Raw genomic sequence first — 13,690 nt, 5'->3', positions numbered from 1 at the left:
GGGCACACCACAGAGAAACGGCACCTGGGACATTCGTTTTCCAGTTTCTCGAGGACCACGGGTTCTTGCTAGAATTGCATCTTTCAATAACATACAAGAAACACAAAGAAGTAAGTGAAATGGACTCGAGGGCGAAGTGACGAGGGATCCGTATCAGAAGCACAATCAGCAGAGAAGCGGGTCACGTGGCTGTGACAGGGAGAGAAATGCTGAGCCCCTTTCTCAAGCCAGCATCACCAAGTGTCACCCGCGGAGACTGGCCGAAAGTCCTGGACATCTGAGAATCGAACCACCGACTTCCGCTGTGCTGTGTTTAGGCAGGAGGCAAGAGCATGTCCGCCAGCCTGTGGCCGGCAGGGGCACACTTGAGGGAACTGCCTTGCCCTGAGCGTACGCATAGGCGTGGTGTGGGTGACGGTGGCGAAAAGAGCAGGAAATGGGACTGAGAGCTCAGAGGAGGTCCCACTTCCCATGCAGTGAGTGATGGGGAAGAAGGGCAGGCCCCGCCTCGAAGCAGGGGTGAGGAGCTGGCATCAGGAGGTTGAGCACTGTGGGACAGAAGCAGCTGCAAATGAGCAGGGGCGAGGTGCACCAGCCATACCAGCTGCGCTAACACTGCGGCCAAAGCTATGGCAAGAATGGACTGAAGGGAGGGATGTGCTGTGGGCAATGGGCCACAAAGTGGGGCCTTGAGTGGGGAGTTCGGGAAGTGCTGTCCAGGCACTGGTCACACAGCATCTGGGCTTTAATGATGCTTCTGTCGTGACAGCTGGAGGCCAAAGGAGACCCTGAGTTTCCTAATGACGCCCGACTGTGCTTCAGACAGAGCTCCAGTGGTTCAGCAGTGGGAACTGGACAAACCATTCACCAACGCCCGGGATCGTAAGGATTCGCAGAACTATCGCCAGAGCATAAAGCTGATACACGTCCCAGCTGAAATTGAAGCCTTGGCTCCCCAAATCCCTGAATCACTGATTCTCACGGTTGCACAATAGTGACTTCCTCACTCCATCGCTCTATTTATTTGTTGCCTTTCTACTCTAAGATTTCCCTTTTCCTAGGGTGAGTTTCACTCTGATTTTTCAGGATTTTTGAGATTTCCTACGAGTACATAGTACTTTAATAATGGGGAAAAGCAACGTTTGCAGGGAAGGCATCAGTATGGATGGAGTTATTAATGTAACGCTGCCGAGGCGGCTCCAGCCACATCCGGTACCCTGAGGAGTGGGGCACCCTGTCATCCCACAGTGGACTGCTCAGGTCTGACACGAGAACTCAGGCAGGCGACTCTGCCCGGGTCTGTGGAGCCCTCTGAAGACACTAACAGCAGAAGCCAGCTATGAGGACAAATGCGAATCTAAGAACGATTCTGCCCAGTGTTGCCGATCCACAGGCACGTCCTCTTAAGGTGGATACCGCTCCCGGAACGGGCACGTCTCCTGAACTTCTCACACACAGACCTGCAGGTCCTTCTGGTCCTTCTTGCTTTCCAGGTTGGGAGTTCTCGTCACAAAGTCATTCAGCATGCTGTTGAGAGACAACCAGCTTCAGACTAAGAACGCTGCAGAAGCGAGGGGTGTCCTGGCAGAAACACACAGTAACATGAACACTGGGTTCCAATACCTGAGAAGCAGAAAGTATCCGGGGGGAGCTAGGTTCAACTGGACGGATTCCTTCAACACGCCCAGCAATGATGGGAAGTTCTCTTGCAAGGCTGTTACTGGGAGCCTGTTTTTTTTTTTAAAAAAAAAAAAAAAAAAGGAGAAACAAAACAAAACAACAAAAAAAAGAAAGAGGAAAAAATACCCAACTGTGAACAAGTCAAAACACATATTACAAGCACATTTTAGGATTTTAGGTCCGGGCAGTTATAAAGCAGAGGTAAGACGGAGTATCTGACTGACCTGTTTCTTTTTTAGATTAAAATACGCACAAATGAGATTTGTGTACTCGGGCAAGAACCCAGAGTGTGGAGACCAGAAATCCTGCCGCTGACAGGTCAGATGCTCCTGGTTTCCTGTCTATCAAATAAAGGCCTTGAACCAGAGGGCTGTCTGATCCCTTCGGCCTGCCCAGCTCGAGTATCTGGCCTCCCCAGTGCTGCTGGTACTAGTCAGCCCCCAGGTCCCAAGGTCACCCGTCAGGAAGCTCATCTTCGGCAGCTGTCACAGTGAGCCCGAGCCGTACAACATGCAGCAGCTCAGCCGCAGCTCAAGGGCCCTGGGTTCAAGGCCTGGTGCCTGACGTACCACCTCGGGAGTGACCTCAGCAGTGCCTCCTCTGCAAGGGGACGGTAAAATCCGAACCTGCTGCTGCTCCAGCAGCTCACGTATCACTCAGACCGCTGTGGCGGACGCCGCACAGCAGCTACCACAAGGAAAGACGTGACTGGCTCCTCTCTAAATCCCAGAGGAAGGAACTCGAACGATGCTTGGGTGAAGCATCAACAGCTAGTCTGAACTGCACCCCAGGCCCGGGGACTCCTGCCATTCTGATCCCCCTTGATCGAGCCTCCTGCAAACTCAGGATGCGGTGAATTCGAACCACGGAACGGGAACTGGGTTAACCAAGGAGCTCGTATCTGGTCGTTGGGCCACCTGACTGCGGAACTCCTGCCAGACATGTGAGGACTGGGTGGCGTCCTTGAGAGGGGGGCTCTACCCCCTACATCCCCCTTGTTACTGCAACAGAGATGGCCCCACACAGTGGAGGGGCTGCGAGCTGTACCCAGATGTGCTGTGTAAGACCCGAGCAGCCTGGGAAGCTTGTTTTCCACCCGTGGGAAATCAAAAGCGCTAGTGAGCTCGGGACACCCAGGCAGAAGCCACGGGAAAACACTGAGGACAGCACCCAGAAGAACCATTTCTCCTTTTGCTAAAGGAAGTCTTTAACACATTTAACACTGAACATAAAAGCACTTGGATTTTATAAAGTCAGATTAGGTCTCTGCGGAAGGAAAAGTAAGATCATCAGGGTATTCTCACACCTCAGGAGGAAACTAAGACCCTGTCAAGACATTTTCTGAACTAAGGCTCTCCAGCTGTCAGCAAGTACCATCTACGTTCCATTTAGAATCACTGCGACGGCATGTATCATTGAGACGTGTTTGGGAAGGGCTGCATTACCTTTGGACGAAAGCGTAGCAAAACTGCAACACGGGGATATCCACAAGGGGTGCTTTCTGAAAATAAAAAGTGAAACCAATGACTCCAAGTTGGTAGGAAATGAGGTTAAAAAAAAAAATTACAATACAAAACGAAACTGAGTCTACATCCTCACCAAGCAAAGGTTTTTAAGCCAAAGCCTTTCAAATACACTAACGCGCGGGAATGCATCCCGCAGGTGTAACAGAACAAAGCTATGAGGCCCCCAAGCATTACTGACTTTCCTAGCAGACTTCCAGGGCGAGCCCACAGCAGGCTTTTAACAAGTATTCAGGGAAAAGATGGTGTAATAACTGAACCTCCCTGAACAAAAAGGTGGTGGCTGATGCGGACCCTCACCAGTGCGTGCAACTAGCTACAGACAAGAGACGGTAACAAAATTCTAATTCTTAGCTCAAGGAATTTCCTCACACTCAGGCTAGACAGCTTCCCTGAATCCCAAGTGGCTGCAACTGCTTAGAAACTGGTTTTGAAAATACATTTTCCCCCTCCCTGCTTATAAGAAGTTATCTGTAGAGGTTATGGAACTTGAATTAATTTAACTAACTACAAAATGTAATTCTGTTACTTGCAGAGCCAAAAACCGGCCAGTCACGCTAACTGAATTTAAATAAAATAAATAAATAAATAAATAAACCCAAGAGCCATGTGAGACCTAGTGTTTTGTTTGCAGAGGCTCCTCCTGGAGGCAGCCCGCTCTGGGGCGGCAGCCAGCACAACGCCCGCAGGAAGGCACCACTAGCACACAGGGTCACTGTCCTGACATTTGTCGCTTGCTCAGGGTTATAAACACAAAGTCACTGCAGATCCGACGGCCCCTTGTCCCCGCTCCTCTCTTCAGGGTTGATCAATATTTATGTACAAGAGTCAAAGGCAGCAAGACCACCCGGCAGTCACGGGAGGCCCAACAAAGGCCCCGGATGTCTCCCACATGCACTGCACATCTGATTCCTTGTTCCATCCCCTGGCTGCACGGCTGGCCTATCCTCTTTCCTCAACAAGGACACAGCTAACTGGGGGCAGAAATAGTTTCACTACTTAGGATTCCTTATCACCGAAGCACACAGCTGATTTTCAATTTTGGAACAAAGGAAGGGGACCAGGGCCCTGAGCGCAACTGACTCTTTGGAAGCCATGACAGGCCTGCCACGCACGGACGTTTCTGCAGAGGCTCCCCGGTGCCATGTGCCAGGGGCCCTTTCGGAGGCGGCATCCAAGGGAAGAGCTCTACCCTAAGACAGGGGAAGCTACAAAAACGGCTCAAGAAATTCTCGGTCAGTTTTCTCACTTACAGGAGAGATGTGGATGAAAAGATGGCTGATTCCCAGGTTCAGCTTTTCTTTGCCATCCCCAGTGTGATGACCCTAACATCCAGAGCTGTATTCCTTTTATTCATTATAAAAACTTTATATCATGGTAAAATATATATATGTGGGGCTCAGACGGTTGAGCACCCAACCCTTGATTTCGGCTCAGGTCATGATCTCAGGGTCCTGGGATCGGGCCCTGTGTCAGGAGAGAGTCTGCTTGAGGTTTCTCCCTCTCCCTCTGCCCCAACCCCACTCGCACTCTCTCCAAAATAAATAAATCTTTAAAATATACCTAAAATTTGCCATTTTTACCATTTTTCAGTGTCCATTTCGGTGGCATTAACATTCATATCATCGCCATCCATTGCGGCAACCATCGCCACCACGCACCTCCAGAACTTCATGTTCCCCAAAGGAAACTGTCCCCATTAGACAGGAACTCCTGTTCCCTCTCCTCCTGCCTCTGGCAACCACCTCGCTCCCTTCTGTAGAAAGTATGTAAGCAACAGGCTACTCCCGAGACCGCAGGTATGTGGAATCACGTTTTTGTGACTGGCCTCACTTGGCATGTCCTCAAGGTTCACCCACTGTTACAGTAGGTGTCAGAATTAACTTCCTTTTTAAGGCTGAATGATATTCCACTGCACGGATAGATCTTGTTCATTTATCCAATCATCCATCAATGGATACTTGGGGTTGCTTCTACCTTTTCACTATTTTGAGTAATTCTACTATAAACACTGGTGTACAAATACCTGTTTGAGGAAAACTCTGTTTTTAAATAATCATCTTGTCCACTCCACCAGTTTTCATTTAGGGAATTATTCTTATTTTTTTCCTAACAATTTTATTTTTAATTTTTTTTCATTTTTTATTCTATTTTATTTATTTTTAAAGATTATTTATTTATGTGACAGAGAAAGAGAGAGAGAGACAGTAAGAGAGAGAATACAAGCAGGGGGAGCAGCAGAGGCAGAGGGAGATGCAAGCACCCCAGAGAGTAGGGAGCCCAACGTGGGGCTTGATCCCAGGACCCTGGGATCATGACCTGAGTCAAAGGCAGACACTTAACAGCTGAGCCATCCAGGCACCCCTATTTACTTATTTTTTTAAAAATTCTATTTATTTAAGAGTGTGTGCACATAGTGGTGTGCATGAGTAGGGAGGAGGGGCAGATGGAGAGGGAGAAGCAGGGTCCCTGCTGCATGGGGAGCTGGACGTGTGGCTTAATCCCAGAACCCTGAGATCATGACCTGAGCCAAAGGCAACTGCTTAACCCAGACGCCCCTTTCCTGACAATTTTAAATCATGTGATAGGAGGCAATTATTTCAAAGTCAAAATAAATCCCTGGCTTCTATCAAATTAAGTAAGAATAGCTTCTACACTTTCAATGAGGCACCCTGCTTTGGTACACACAAAAAGCTCTGGGGTGCCAGGCTGTCTCGGTCAGTGGAGCGTGTGACTCCTGATCTCAGGGTCATGAGTTCGAGCCCCACATTGGGTGTAGAGATTATTGAAGAATAAAATCTATTTTTTAAAAAAACAAGCTCTAACGGCATAAAAAAAGGCTAAACCACAAAGTCCTCTCTGTTTCAAAACCACCGCACCTGACTGGCAAAGGCCTCGAGGCAGCAAGGACCCTCTTGGCCGCTGTGTAGAAGCGGAGCGGCACAACTCTGGGAGCTGCACGGTTCCGTGCTGGTGCCCTTTACTCAGCACTGTTGCCACCGCAGCCACACGAAGCTCTTCCTTCTCAGAATGCCTCGGAGTCCTGTCCCCAGACCTGTACTTCTCACTTTTACATAAAAATTATGCAAACTTTTAACCTGCCCTTTGACAAAGATGTTCCTCTTCTCTCTGAGCTCTGGTCAGGGCTCTCTTCTCGACTAGGCCTGTGGGGACTAGGGCTTTCAGCAGGACTGACTCCATGCCCTAACCTGAACAAACAGTGCTGTGGTTCTAGCAGCTCAAGGTGGGGTCCCTCATAATAACCACTGCCCCTTAAAATGCCTGCCCAAGAGAGCTCAAGGCTGCAAAACAATTTGCCATTTGTTGAGTCAACACGGGATAGGATCTTGACCTCCCTTCTCAGAGCATTTATTAAGAAAAGCATTATTATAAATCCTTCCTTTGGGGCGCCTGGGTGGCTCAGTGGGTTAAGCTGCTGCCTTCGGCTCAGGTCATGCTCTCAGGGTCCTGGGATCGAGTCCCGCATCGGGCTCTTTGCTCAGCAGGGAGCCTGCTTCTCCTCATCTCTCTCTCTGCCTGCCTCTCCGTCTACTTGTGATTTCTCTCTGTCAAATAAATTTAAAAAAAAATTTAAATCCTTCCTTTAAGAAGTACATGCATCTCCTACAATAGAAAATGTCTTTCTCAAGGACCTGGGAGACATCCTCGGACATACTGCCACTGAAAGAGACAGGGCCCCTGTGTCCCAGGCTCCTGGAGTGTAGGAGCCTGCCTGCCACCAGCCCCACTCAGCAAACCCAGATGATCCACTCACAATGACCAAGTCCTCTCCACCCCGCTTCGGAATTTTCCACTCCCTGACTTTGTTGGAGACCCTGCTCGTTCACCCTTCGTGCTCCCCCGTTTTCCAGCTCAAGTACCCTGCTGCCCCTGCACAAACCAGAACTGAGGTCAGCTCTCTCCCCCAATACAGTAGCTACTGAACAAAGTCAGTCTTTGCCACCTTTACACAGTATCTGGCTCTGCTTCCCCAGGATGCCCTTCAGGCTGCAGGTACTTGGTAAGAACCCATTCCTGGGCAGGGCGTGTCGCAGCCGGGGTGCACAGATGAAAGATGGGCCCGGCCTCCTGCGGCAACCACCTTCAAACAGGTGCACCGAAGCCCATTAGGCACACCTCATGGGGTCTCCCCCAAGCCCAGCAGAACACCTCCGTTCCCCTGCCCCAGGAAATCCAAGTTGCTCCTTCGACCTCTGCTTCCCTTCCAAACACAATTTATAACGCGTGGAGACAGGCGGGTGCTGCGCGTCCATCCGGAAGATCCCCAGGCTTCCCACCTCATCCCCTCGGATTTGCGGCGGCCTCTTCACCACCTCCTTGGCCAGGTGCAACACCGTGTCTGTCTGCAGGGTGCTGAGCGCACAGATCAGGTCGACAAGGGTCAGCTGGGATGCACTTGCCGCTGGGACAATCTGCCAAGGCAAAAAAATAGCTCCCTTAAAGGTCACAGAGAGAAAACAAAAATAAGAATGGTGCACAGAAAATATTCTACAATAGCGGCCCCATGGAGAAAGAGCTTTAATCTTTTAAGTAAATATCTAAACAAAAATTGGGTAAAGGACTCTACTGGTAGGGATAAAGAGGAAGTTGAGCGTTTAATCACAGGAACGTAGTCAGAATCTGACATACATTAGGAATAACAGGGGCAGGTGATGATGGGGGCAGTGGCAGCGGTATGTTTGAGTGCAGAAAGCATGTCATTTCATTTTTTTAAAAAAGTAATCTCTATACCCATCGTGGGACTCAAATTCACATCCCTTGATTTTAAGAAGCGGATGGTCTACTGACTGAGCCAGCCCAGTGCCCCTCAGAAAGCATTTTAGAAACAGACCCACTTAATTGGAAGGAAGCAGAGTGGCCCTGAAAGATAGCCCCAAAAGCATGACGGCGGTAAAAGAAAAACCAGATAAACCAGGTTCTCAACAGTTGGTCTTGGCAGGAAAGCCCTGGTATGGGAGGTCCACTCTGGATGACGCAAGTCTGCATAATGTGGTCGCACGCACTTGGAAGGATCAAGTTTACCACCAGGGAAGACCCCATAGGTGCTAAGCAGGGTGGCCTGGACCACCGACCTCTCGTGCGTCCTCAGGGACCAGGAGCCTACACTGAGCACTGAGAAAGTGTCCAGGGGGTGGGACTGACCCTCTGACGGAGGTCTGAGATAGAGGGTCAAGAGAGAACAAAGGAAGAGACCTATTTTTTTTTTTTATTTTGCAGAAATAAACCATGTCCCTGGAGGATTCAGTGATGGACCATTCGGTGGTTAAAGAACAGATCAGTTGTGAACTGAAGTTATCTTTGGGAATAGGAATGGGAGGGTGTAAATCAGTAAAAAGCCTATGGAACCTGGTATGTCAATGTAGGTTCACGACTGGAACAAACATACCACTTGGGGGGGGCTGCTGATCATGGGGGAGACCATGCACATGTGGGGTGGGGGGCATTTGGGAAATCTCTGTGCTTTCCCCTAAATTTTGCTGTGAACTTTAAGGCTGCTCTTTAAAAAAAATAGTCTTGGGGCGTCTGGGTGGCTCAGTGGGTTAAGCCTCTGCCTTCAGCTGAGGTCATTATCTCAGGGTCCTGGGATGGAGCCCCACATGGGGCTCTCTGCTTAGCAGGGAGCCTGCTTCCCATCCCCTGCCTGCCTCTCTGCCTACTTGTGAAGTCAAATAAATAAATAAAATCTTTTAAAAATAAATAAAATTTAAAAAATCTTTTGAAAAATTTTAATAAAATCTTTTAAAAATTTAAAAATTTAAAAATAGTCTTTAAAATAATAGTTTAAAGAACAGCTGTAAGACGGACTATAAGCAGGGAAGGATCCACAGGTTCTCACAGGAAGGATAAAGTACCATTCCTCGAGCTGGGTGGTGGGTTCACGGTGGTTTCTCTGATCTGTGGCGCGCGCGCGCGCACACACACACACACACACACACACACACACTTGTATGTGTGCTAATAATTACCACATTTACAAGGTTAACCAGAAGTACTAGGTATTCATTACACAGAAATCGGAGAGACAGCCAGGGCGAGCTCCACTCCCCAACCTGGCCCGCCCACGAGCCTCCCCGGAGGCACAGCTGTGTTATCTGTGCATCTGCTTGCAGCGCTGCATGTTACACTCAACAATAAAGCATGGACACTGCATCAAAAACTCACGATGTACTGTATGGAGACTAACGTAACACAATAAAAAAAAAAACTAAAAACAGTGAAACCACTCCAGCAGTTTCCCCTGCCTGCCTCTGATGTCACCTTTGATGACAAGCAACTGTGGTATTTCTGGCAGAGTGAGTTCAAGCACAACTCTAAGTCTTAGACTCTACCTTCATCTTACTAAGACGTTTCAGCTTCTTTCTGCTCCACACTGTCGCGACTGCAGCTGTCAACTGAACCCCAAGATGGGCCGTCAACGGGTTCAAGAAGTCTAAAATTTTTTGTCGTATGGTCTAGAATGGGGGAAAGAGAAGAGTTAGGGCAGAGTAGTACCAGGGCTATCATGTTATACATATATTCCCAAACATGTTTATTTTGGTGGGATAACACACGACGAAAGAAATAATAAAACCACAGAGGAAGTTCTCTCACTTTGGTGGTTTTAAAGTAAACGGAAGAGGATCCCTTCGTGGCTCCAAGGAGATCCACGGGTCTCTTGTGAGTCTCCTCCTTTCTGAGAACATTCCAGAGAAGGGCCATGGTGTTGACAATTCGAGGCAACTCTTCCAGAATGGCATTCTTGGCATTTTTCAAACTGGTAGGATCGCTTACAGCGGTGGTCTAAAATTGAAAATGAATATGAGACTCAGCTGCATGTGTGGCACTGGGTCCCTTCTCACGAGGCCAGGGCACGGGTGGGGTGGGGTGGGGGTCTGGGCCCTAGCACTCCCCTGAGCAAGCCCCATTGGCCATGGTCCAGAAGCAACACGCTTCCTGTGCATGTCAACCTGTAGCCTTCCTTTCTGGGCACCTGGGAGTCTGAGGTTCCACGTTAGACTCAAGTCATTCGGCCAAAGCATTAGTTGCATTCAAAAATTTAATCCCCGAAAGGACAGAGCAACTGACAGCTAAAATGTCTTCAGATTGCAGATTTCACAAACACCAGGAGGTCAAGTAAAAAATACACGTGAAAAAGATGACATTTTGGGGGCGCCTGGGTGGCTCAGTGGGTTGAGCTGCTGCCTTTGGCTCGGGTCATGATCTCAGAGTCCTGGGATCAAGCCCCACATCGGGCCCTCTGCTCAGCAGGGAGCCTGCTCCCTCCTCTCTCTCTCTGCCTCTCTGCCTGCTTGTGATCTCTGTCAAATAAATAAATAAAATCTTTAAAAAAAAAAAAAAAAGGTGACATTTTATCCCAAATGGGTTACTAATAAAACAACGGGCAATGGGAAGGCGCCTCAGGGAGTGCCTGAAGAACTAAACTATATCTGCATTACTTTTGCATATTTGTGCACACATATTTGCATACACGCTTGCATCATTTGCAAGCATATATTTCCATATATATTTATGTTCCTTACAAGTGCACGTTTCTTATTTGAACAGGTCATAATCCAATGAAGACAAAACAATATATGAAATTTGCCTGGAACTCACCTGGGGGGAAAAAATCTTACCTTTTTGTTTTGGTTGGGCTGTTCCAAAAGACAAAAATGACTAATGGTTGTCAGACCTTCCAAAAGAGTGAGTGGGTAATCCGGAGAAATGTTCTCCCTCTTGGAGGTTAAGCTTTGGTGAAGAAATGAGAAACTTGTTCTGAGAATTTTGAAGAATGAGGCTGTCAAGTTTTTAACCCCACCCCTACATGCAGAAACCAGAAAGCAAGCACTATCTTCAATAACCTGGGGCCCTCGTAATGAAATTGTGTTATAATAATGAGAGGCATCTTGTGTGCTATTTCACATTCATACAGTCCCTTTGGAAAAAATGTTTTCAGATGCTTTAGACTTTCTGTGAAGGTGATGCATGCTTTTATTTCTGTTTTGCAAAAGTCACGGAGAGTGGCTGCAACGCTCAGCTAGCCTGGGTATCTGTGTGGAATCAAAAACGAAGGACGGGAAGCATTTAGTTCCGGGTTACCCCCTCCTGACAAGGCTAAATCAGCTTCTGATTAGGCTGAAAATTACCTTCCTCCAGGCTTCCCTTGCACACCAGCCACTCATCGCAAACACTGGCCTCAAGGTAGTCGGCACATATCACACGGTTTGCCATACCTGATAGACAGCTTCACGGATTCGCTCTCATACTGCTTGACCAGCTCGTCCAAATTTTTGCAGATCTGGACAATGAAAGGAGTCACTGTCCAGCCCAGGGACTTTCCAAAGTACGGTAAGGAATGCGTGACCAGGCTCACCCAGGCCGGGTGCATGCCGTAGCCATAGGCCGGCTGCAGCCCCCGCACCACGGCGGCCACCAGCAGCCCCTGGGAGGTGAGCGGGTGGGGCTGCACATACTGCACGGCGCTGATGGCCTCCTGGAAGTTCAGGGCCCTCCGCCACTCCCGGGACAGTTCTGGCTGACTGTCGGCCTCCTCTTGGACCTGGCCCAGGTGGTGTTCCAAGACAAAGAGCACCTGCAGCAGCTTCAGCAGCTCGATCTGCAGGGGGTGCTCGCTCCAGATCTGGTCCCGGCCCAGGTTGATGAGACTCTCCTCAAAGAGGCTCTCCTCCTGTGCCACCCGGCCTCGCTCGGAGGTGGCCAGCCCGTAGCGCTTCTGGCTCGTGTACATGGAGGCGGACAGCGAGAGCAGGACAAACTCCTGAACTTTGCACCTCTGCAGCAAGCTGTGAATGAACTCCACGTTCTTCCCCTCGGCAGACTTGGCCATGGACACCAGCTGCGTCATTATTCTGATCAGCACCTCCACGCTTTTGACCTGCACGTCCCGGTTGCCGAGGACATCTCGGTGGGAGACCTTCAGGTAACAAGGGTAATAGCTGCGCAGGAAACTGAGGCACAGGTAGGTGAGGAGCTCAATCAGCAGAGAGTGGGGACACACACTGGGAGACTGGGTCTGGAGCTTTCCATAGAAACTCTGGCCAACGAGGGCCTCCTGGTGGCGAGCGAGGAGGTTGGAGATGAGGTTGAGGTGCGCGGTGGAGCTGGTGTCCATGCTGGTCCTGGACACCGCCTCGATGAACTCCTTGGGGTTGGTTTTGAGCACGGCCTCTAACACTGAGAAGGCATAAAGAACTCGCCGGGAGTCGTACGGCTGCAGGTAGAGCAGAATGTGCTTGAACAAGGCCTCGATGGTCTCCTGCCTCTCCCGCTGCTGCTTCAGCAGCCGGGATGTGCTGAGGGCCTGGAGCTCCAAGTCGGCCTCCTCGTCACTGGAGAACGACTCCGAAGCCTGGGTCTTGTCTGAGTCCACGCGTGTCAGGCTTAACTTGGCACTGGACTTGAAGCCTTCCGCCTGGAAGGCGGCCAGCAAGGCTGAGCGCCTGGGGTGAACCCTGCCGCCCATGGGGATGGGCGCACAGCAGCTCTCTTCGTTGCTCAGCTCCTGCGGGTCATGCGAAGGGGAGGAAAAGGAGGACGTGTTCTCGCTGTCCGTGTGCGCAGAGCTCGTGTCCGCAGACTCCGTGTGCTCGCTGCTGTCCGGGCCGCTGCAGGCCGTCCTGTCGGGAAGGTCCACGTAGTAGGGAAGGTCATCCTCGCTCAGCTCGCTCCCAGGCGGACACTTCTCTGGTTCCTTCTCCACCTCGGCCCAAATGGCCTCACGGTCGACGGTGGTGAACTGGCTCAGCGGCACGCCTTCTTCGGAGCTGCCTTCCTGAACCTCGGGCGCTCCACAGGGCTCTTTGAAGGGGGTTTTCTTCCTGTTAAACCAACGGTGCAAGTCTTCTGAAAATTACAAAATGACAAATGACTTCAGGACAGAAGAGGGAGCTCTGATAAGTTAATTCTAGAATGATCTTTATCTGAAACCCAGACAGAAAGATCGATGTTAATAAAATTCCCCCATAAAACTACAATGCCAGAGTCTACATCGTATTATGGACAGAGGCAGACCAAGTAAAAGTGAACGGGTCTTTTAAAATGTTCAGGGCATCAGAGAATATTGGTCACACTATCACAGAAAATATAAGTATTGCAACTTTTATGGGGAGGGTGATTTAAAAAAAAAAAAAAAAAAGCATATTATGTTGTTCCTTTCAAGAAATGAGTTTCCGGGACACCTAGGTGGCTCATTCAGTTAAGCCACTGCCTTCAGCTCACGTCATGATCCCTAGCTCCTGGCATCGAGTCCCGCATCCGGCTCCTTGCTCAGCAGGGAGCCTGCTTCTCTCTTTGACTCTGCCTGCTTGGGTGTGCTCTCTCTCTCTCTCTCTGACAAATAAATAAATAAATCTTAAAAAAAAGAAAAAAAGAAAAAGAAAAAGAAGTGAGTTTCCTTTTAAGAAACATATCCCACAGAAATGTCAGGTTTTCAAAGCGGGAAGGTGCTCGGTGAACCCTCACATGTG

The 13,690-nt window shown here is 49.5% G+C and overlaps 1 protein-coding gene across 5 annotated transcripts in view; it reads right to left on the bottom strand.

Annotated features, from left to right (window-relative positions):
* DOP1B (DOP1 leucine zipper like protein B) overlaps positions 1–13,690 on the bottom strand; it is a 108,350-nt gene that overhangs the window by 21,098 nt on the left and 73,562 nt on the right. For 4 of the 5 annotated variants that reach the window (XR_009402602.1, XM_059392321.1, XM_059392324.1 and 1 more), the window contains exons 19-26: positions 11,438–13,067; positions 10,841–10,952; positions 9,816–10,004; positions 9,554–9,676; positions 7,502–7,636; positions 3,126–3,181; positions 1,624–1,728; positions 1,461–1,527 (exon numbers count right to left, since the gene is read on the bottom strand). Coding sequence is in view for 4 of the 5 variants with exons in the window: in XM_059392321.1 (XP_059248304.1) it covers positions 1,461–1,527; positions 1,624–1,728; positions 3,126–3,181; positions 7,502–7,636; positions 9,554–9,676; positions 9,816–10,004; positions 10,841–10,952; positions 11,438–13,067 (2,417 nt within the window). In the remaining variant the exon portion in view is untranslated. The remainder of the gene's footprint in view (positions 1–1,460; positions 1,528–1,623; positions 1,729–3,125; positions 3,182–7,501; positions 7,637–9,553; positions 9,677–9,815; positions 10,005–10,840; positions 10,953–11,437; positions 13,068–13,690) is intronic. The other variant, XM_059392325.1, reaches the window with a different exon arrangement.

Source organism: Mustela nigripes, chromosome 2, assembly GCF_022355385.1.
Source record: "Mustela nigripes isolate SB6536 chromosome 2, MUSNIG.SB6536, whole genome shotgun sequence".
Classification (NCBI taxonomy): domain Eukaryota; kingdom Metazoa; phylum Chordata; class Mammalia; order Carnivora; family Mustelidae; genus Mustela; species Mustela nigripes.
The sequence above is the reverse complement of the archived record's forward strand: the minus strand, read 5'-3'. Positions and strand labels throughout refer to the sequence as shown.